Source organism: Helianthus annuus, chromosome 16, assembly GCF_002127325.2.
Source record: "Helianthus annuus cultivar XRQ/B chromosome 16, HanXRQr2.0-SUNRISE, whole genome shotgun sequence".
Taxonomy (NCBI): domain Eukaryota; kingdom Viridiplantae; phylum Streptophyta; class Magnoliopsida; order Asterales; family Asteraceae; genus Helianthus; species Helianthus annuus.
This window is the reverse complement of record NC_035448.2, coordinates 101489560-101496809: the sequence shown is the minus strand read 5'-3', so window position 1 is coordinate 101496809 and position 7250 is coordinate 101489560. Positions and strand designations below refer to the sequence as shown.

Genomic DNA, 7250 nt, shown 5'->3' with positions numbered 1-7250 from the left:
CTAAACACTCAATCTGGAACAGATACACTTGCTTAACACATGTTAGCTTACATTTTGAAAGTTGTAAAAAACTTGCTTAACACATGTTACTTTCAAAACACTATTTGGTTAACATGTGTTAGTTTACCTAATGGTTTGGATCTTCAACATGGAAAGATTCAAAACACTATGTGTTAACCACATAACAAACAACATATATACTAAACCACGTCAGGTTATAGAAGTAGACTTCAAGCAACTTAAACAAACATTCTACCACTAGGTTACATAAAAAGAAATAAAAACATAATAAAACACCAACAAGACGACATTTGTATGTCGTTTTGTTTCAACATAACGTCATCAGGTTAACACATTTTCAAACACTTTCACCATACCAACTACCCATGGGTATCCTCCACTAGTAACAAGCTTTTAATCATGGTGTGGGGAATTCCTCATCATGAAAGTACACTGGAGACGGGCTGCGCTCACCCTCCCATGGGTCATGGTAACACCAGGACTGGATTGTTTCCGGTGAGTATGGACACAACGGGCAGCCACACATTTCATGGTCTGGATCCGTCAGCAACCTAACCAACTCATCTGGTAGCCCCTTCATCTTTTCATCATCTGGAACAATGTGCTGCCTTCGGCCTGGTTGATCTCGCGACACACCAGATACATCAGTGACGTTTTTCGTTCCGCTTTCTGAAGCATCCTCACTTGAAGTTACTCCAGTTTTCCAGTCCTCTCCATTTTTGTGAGACCCTTTTCTTTCGTTAACCTCCATGCACCGGCCCTCACATGCTTCTTTCCCTTTTTGTTTGACCTTCTCCATGCTTGGTTGGCTAGCCGTATCCTTACCATCACACGGGTCCATCTCATTAACGCTCTTTTGGGACATCTTACAAAATATGGATAACTGAATTGGTGTAGTAGGATTGTGAAGTATTACAGAATATTAGGTGGGTTCTTCCCTCCAATACTTATAGAGGAGTTCCCTGTCTACATTTCATATAGTCTTCTTGACTTGACCTTTTTTGATGTGACCAAAAGCTGATAAAAAAGCAAATATTCATTTTTTCCCAATAAAGTTGCTTTTATAGACCCCAACCCTCATGCTTTGTACTATTCTGCCAACAACTCTCTAGTGTTCCCCATATTTGTACTACCTATTTAGAAAGCCTGTTCCCCTTGGAAAGAGCGTTTTTTTGTTTTTCTTTAGTGTTACAAAACAATTTCACAATTTCTAATATAACATTATAAACTATGTCAATAAACTTGGTTAATACTATTATACGCCATTTAACAACACATCAATATTTTCTAGAGTTTATAATTACCGACTAACTAAACATCATATTTAATATATATAGTTCATCCACAAAAAGACATCCTGACGATGCCATACCCAACAAAACACCTACCCCCGCATTACGTTTGAAGCAAAATCCCCAAATCCATCAAAGTTCATTACATGTTTCCAAAAAACATATCCGGCGAAATTAAGGCATAATTGTTCTACAATAACATGTGTTAGCCACCATAACACATGTTACTCTATTCGGCATTCTTCCTTGATTTTTGGCAGCAGCACATTCACCTCCGAACATAATATGTGCGCCGCATACCTCTTTCTCAACTTTCTCACCTCCGCCATCTTCCTCGCCCCACTCGTGCTGAACCCACAGTTAAAACTTTGGTTTTTCCCCATATAGCACTCCATGTGCCGCATCAAGAAGATCCCACAATCAGTTGTGTTTGCGGTTGTTGCCCAAGGAACCGGCATACGCTGGATGTTGCAGTACTCTATGTCATCGGCTCGTGGATTCCCAACCTCCCGCAGATATTGCACAAACATATCTTTCTGCATACGCATACACAAGACATAGTTAGTAATCCTAAAAAAAAAAAAAAAAAAAAAACCTAACAGTCTTGCCAGTGTTATCACACTTATTTTTAAATCAATTTTCAGTTTTGTTACTTACAATCTTATACGCTGTGTCCTTGTGTAGGTAGTAGACGCTGTCTTCTATCAACTGACCTTGACGGGCTTTGTCATTATCAATGACATAAATCCCGGGGTCGCGTAACTCAAACACTACCAAGTAAAAGTGTTTGTGCTCCAATATAGGGAAGAAAACAATGTCTTCATTTCGGAAATCAGGAACGCAATCAACTCTGTTGACCGCACCCTTTATCCCAAGCCGAAACTTGTGCATCCGCGCCTCTACCCCGCCTTCGTCAGTTGTCAGCATCCATGGAAACTTCAAGCATAACAGAGAAATTAATAAGGTCACCAATAGGACAAACTGTAATTTATATATACATGGCACTTACCACAACTTTAGTCCCAAAAAATTGTCTACTGTAAGCCCCCCGTGATTTTCTTTTCTCCTGGAAGTTCAGCACCTCCGCCCAACAGTCAATAATGCCATCCGAGACCTCATTGCCAACATTTAAACTCTTGAACATAGACCGAGATGCTTGTACGTGGGTAGGGCTTCTGAACAGCAACTCCCTGAAGTCAGGTGTACAAACCACAAAAATAAATTTGAACATGTTAACATATGTAATTTATTGTTTTTCTAATAATTCATACGGTTACGCCCTTACTTACACAGACATATGTATCGGACTATCTACATCAGCCACTGACGAAGAACCCTGTTCCCTCCTGCGTTTAAATAAAAAAATAAACCAATTATCCAGTGTGTGAATCGTTGTTTATCGTTTACAATATTCCTATAAAACAAAAAACAACTTTTGCAATTCTACTTACATGTTTGCCTCCATTGCCCGCTTCCTACGACAAAATCCACTTAAAAGGTGCATTGGGCTTTCATCGGCGTGTATGTAGTCCCACAGATTTGTCTCCTTCTTTGTAATTGGTTGGCCCATGTCAACAGTCCTTATATAGTAAGGTGATCTGTTTGGCTCCGCTACCACCTTCTCTCGGAAGGGGAGTTTCCTTTTTTGTGCCCCCAACTCAGCCAACATGCGCACACGGTTAGCAAGCGGAATATTGTCCTCCACCTCATACATATCACTACCACAAGATCCCAGCCCAGTTTGACCCTTGTGGATTGCAATGGCCGGGTCATAGGAGCTAACTGGGTCTACCATTATAACCATGCTCAAGTCTGCGGTAGCCTCCACATCGCCTAACACATAAAAAATAAATATATGATGTAACGCGTAAACAACTACAACACATTCGATGCGATAAATGATGGTGTTTTAGCTCACCAACAGGTTTGGTTTCTGTCCGGGGGATGTCCTCCATCTTCCCACTTGTGCAACCTGCACGTTTAATGCAAATAAGTATATTACACATGACTCATACTAACCCATCCATACTAATTTCGCTTAATGCTATATCTTACCAATTTCGTGTGACACGTCCACTTGAGCCCCAATTTGTGTCATCCCAAGGCTCCAATTCGGGCCATCTAAATTTCGTTCATCAAAACCGGGCTCAGGCCCATTGTCTGTATGAACACCTAACATGTGTTAACTCAGTAAATGATAGACAGGGGAAACCATTTTTAACACATGTTGGAGCATGAAAGCCCTTACCGTCATTCTCTGCAAAAGGGACCTCTTCAGCCGCTTTCCCTTTTGCATCGACATCATGTGCCATCTCACTCCCGTCGCCCGAAACTATTGAATCAACCACCGCGCTAGTGCACCCTTGCATGTTTATAATAGTCGCACGCATCCCATCATGCTCCGTCTTACCTTCTGCACCTGCATAACACAATGCTGTTACAAAGCATGCACAACTTACTACCAGGAAAACATTAAATACTTACTGTTTAAAACACGGTCAGTCTCATCAACAGCCCCATTGTCTTCGCCATCCGGCACACCGTGTTTGTCCTTATCATCAACAGCCCCGTCCGCAGCTGAAAAAACCATGCCACCACTCTCTTCCTTTCTTCCATCTGACGGTGCGTTCTTAACTTCAATCTCGTTTTTAGGATCTGCAATTGCATAAACATTTTTCGAGATATCACATAGCTAAGCCTTGCTAAACAAAAAAAAAAAAAAAAATTAAGGTTTCCGAAGGTTACCTTCCTTCCCACTCTGTTCATCATGTTTACTATCCTTGTCCTCCATCTCGACCATTTTGTCCATTCTTTGATCACAAACAAACCTTGCTTCGTAAATCTCATCCTTTTTGACGTCATCCGCTTTAAGATTAGTGTTCTGTTCATCATTGGGCTTCGCAGCCACTTTATTGTCTGTTTCCACTCTACGCTCAGCACGTGTAACAAACTGCGAGTCCGGACCCCGGTAATCTGTGCACACAAGATGACATACGTTAAAGAAAACAAAGTAACAAAGAAACTTTTAGAATCAGTCATTATTAGGGGGTTTACGAGAACTACCATGTGCCCCGTGCACTTCTCCTGCTTTAATACGCATTATTGCACGCATTAAACCCAGCGGTTTATGCACTTCTTCGGCATCATTTTCATACACCCCTCCTGCGCCTTTATTTTTTTCGTCCCCACCAACACTACATTCCTCGCGACTTGAATTACCAGCATCATTAACACTCTTATCACCTTCCCCGACTTCAGTTGTATTTATCCCAAGTTCACTAACCCTCAGTTCTATCTCTTCCAACTGTTTCTTCGTCTTGATTAACCCTATAACATAACATCAACATTACATGCGTTTAAGTAACGTAACCATATTAGCCGGTAATACAGGTTAACTCACTAACACATGTTATACATTACCTGACTCGTCACCACCATCCGTTTCTCCACGGAGAATCTTTGTTTTCGACTTCTGGCAACTCGGGGTCACAAAGCTGGCTTTTGTTTCCGAAGCACCCTTCAACAGATTCAGACGGGGAGACCTCCTTACCCGCGGCGACATAACTGTTTCCAGCTCTCCGGTACACTCTGCTGCAACCACAAGGGCAGGTTATACTATATGATAGTTAACTCCTTTGACGTGTGTTAAGGAATGTCATATCATTCCATAACATACAGTTAAGTAAAGGTATTCTTAAAAAGGGTATAACATGTAACAAACTACCTCTTTCTTTGTCACTTTCCGTGCCTTGTCCACCAATCTGCATACTTCTCTTTCTCCTTTTTGGCGTGACAAACATTTCTTCTGTTTCCCTTACATGTTTTAAGTTCTCAAGTCGTGCTGATCTCCGCACCTCAACCGACTTTCCACCATCTACAATCTGTTCATCAGGGTCTTCAACACCATCATTTGCGAATGATTGCATTTGAACATCAGCTGCACATTCAAAATAAAAAATAAATAAATAAATATTGTCAATAATTACAGGTTGAAGAACCGGCCAAATGTGTTTCCGTGTTCATTTCATATACATCGTTAGCCCACCTTCTTGGTCATCGAAGTCTATCACTGAAGATCCTACTGCTTTCAGCCTACTTTTACTTATTTTTTTGTTTTGGCGGACAAGCGACTTCCTGTACAAGCTCATTATTGGTGACCCATCCGAAAGATCATCATCGATGCCATCCCCTACGAAAACGTTCCCACAATTATTAATGGATTTCAAAATAATTTAACTAAATAACACAGACAATAACAGGGCCCGACAATAACATTTACTAACCAGCGTTCTCTCCTTCATTGATGTGATTCTTTTCATCATTTCTCAAATCGTCCAAGACCGAATTGATCTTGTGTGACGCTAAATCTACCGCATCATCGTTATCCTCCCTTTCACTATCTTTCTTCTCAAACAAACTATCAAACGTTGACTTCAACTCTTGTACTTCTTCGTCTTCAGGGCTTTCCACCAACAGCGAATCTAACATACCCTCTATTTTGACTTTGTTCTTCTTTGTCACGTATATTAACTGTCGTAATATCGTCAACCTCTCCTGTTGAATATAGTTTTTAACATTAATTTTTTTTTTGGACAATTTGAAACATATACCAATTTCAAAAAAACACATGTTATAGCATCTATCTTTACCTCTTTAGTTGCCCATTGTTCGACGTTATAGTTTCTGGGACGTGTTAATCCTTTAAACCGTCCTGTTCCAAAACCACCCGCAAGGATTTCAAGCCTTTCTCTCTCTCTCTCTCAATCTTTTCAAGTTCCAAAAGGCTAAAGGACAGACCGCACTGTCAACCTCCATACCCGTGCACTCAACGCTATCAACGTACAACAACTACAAGAAACAACGATACGTTCAACAAGGGAATAAATCAACTATTATAACACATGTTAATTAGCTAAGTTACTTAAAGTTGCTTACCATCAGAATCGCTAGAGGACCAACAAAGAAACTCTGTGGGTCCTGCCGATTCCATGTATCCTTGCAAGTTCTTAGCTTTTCCACAACAAGGTCACACCAGTCTATTGTTGCAAAATCCATCTCTTCATCCAGATACTCCAATATTTCTTCCCGTAAACAACTTTGTTTATGACAATCCACCAGCACTGCCACAAAACACATTAAGAAATCCATCCTGAAATCAAAACTGTCTTCGCCATCGGAATCATCAATCATTTTCACCATCTTTGTCGGCGGCACCATTGGCCCCGGGTATCTCGCCCTCCATTCCGTGATGGCCTCGCTGAGAATCGGCAGCTTACCAATAGAACTAAACTTTTGCCCACCAGTCGGAATCCCTAACAACTTGTTGATCACTTTCCTGTTCACCTTGATATCACCGGCAGGCGTACATATGGTCATTTTATCGGGATTGAAATTGTCCACAACAAAATAACCTAACTTCGTCGGCAAACCATCAACGCTGAAAGTTAGCATCCGTCCAAAGCCCATTTCCCTGACTGCATCACGCTGTTGTTCTGTCAATGCCCGTACACACTTATAAAACTGCAACGGTGCAGATCTTGTCCTTATTCCTGGAAATTCATCCTTTTTTGCGCGCTTGCGGGCTTTCTGAACCTTTTCCGGTTTCTTACGTTCTACCTTAGCTTTCCCTGCTCTACCTTTCTCTTTTTCATCAGAACCCTTGTTCTTTTTGGTCTTCAACATGTTTCCGCTCTTCGATGAACCCGTCACGTCTGACCAACATTTTTATAGGAAACAACAACATTACAAACAATTCCTTAAGGGCTTAAAAATAAACTAACTGTTAGTCCGTTTTCAGGGTCAAGCACAACTAACACATGTTAACAGAAGCCAACTGTGTAACTTACCACGTTTTCTTTTATGTCCACTCCTTGAAATATCCCTGACATTGCTTGTCTTCCCTACAGTTTTCAAACATGTTAATGAGATTTGTGTGGA

At 40.9% G+C, this 7250-nt stretch overlaps 1 protein-coding gene across 1 annotated transcript; it reads right to left on the bottom strand.

Annotated features, from left to right (window-relative positions):
• Positions 1 to 1287: 1287 nt before the first annotated feature.
• On the bottom strand, positions 1288 to 6689 carry LOC118488227. The gene is made up of 17 exons (XM_035985466.1): positions 6249 to 6689; positions 6111 to 6161; positions 5597 to 5867; positions 5359 to 5502; positions 5038 to 5250; positions 4734 to 4904; positions 4377 to 4640; positions 4059 to 4286; positions 3798 to 3968; positions 3562 to 3732; positions 3369 to 3473; positions 3232 to 3285; positions 2765 to 3146; positions 2603 to 2659; positions 2323 to 2503; positions 1971 to 2249; positions 1288 to 1849 (listed from the first exon to the last, which is right to left on the bottom strand). The coding sequence occupies exons 1-17, from the start codon at positions 6687 to 6689 to the stop codon at positions 1538 to 1540; spliced, it is 3495 nt and encodes a 1164-aa protein (XP_035841359.1). The 3' UTR covers positions 1288 to 1537.
• Positions 6690 to 7250: the final 561 nt, after the last annotated feature.

What these genes read in the sequence shown, in the direction of transcription:
- LOC118488227 (XM_035985466.1), bottom strand. Translation starts at nt 6,689, where the DNA reads ATGACCATATGTACGCCTGCCGGTGATATCAAGGTGAACAGGAAAGTG. An exon ending in TGAACAGAGTGGGAAGGAAG is followed by an intron (nt 3,969 to 4,058) that starts GTAACCTTCGGA and finishes ATGCAATTGCAG; the next exon opens with ATCCTAAAAACGAGATTGAA. An exon ending in CGGGCAATGGAGGCAAACAT is followed by an intron (nt 2,660 to 2,764) that starts GTAAGTAGAATT and finishes ATTTAAACGCAG; the next exon opens with GAGGGAACAGGGTTCTTCGT.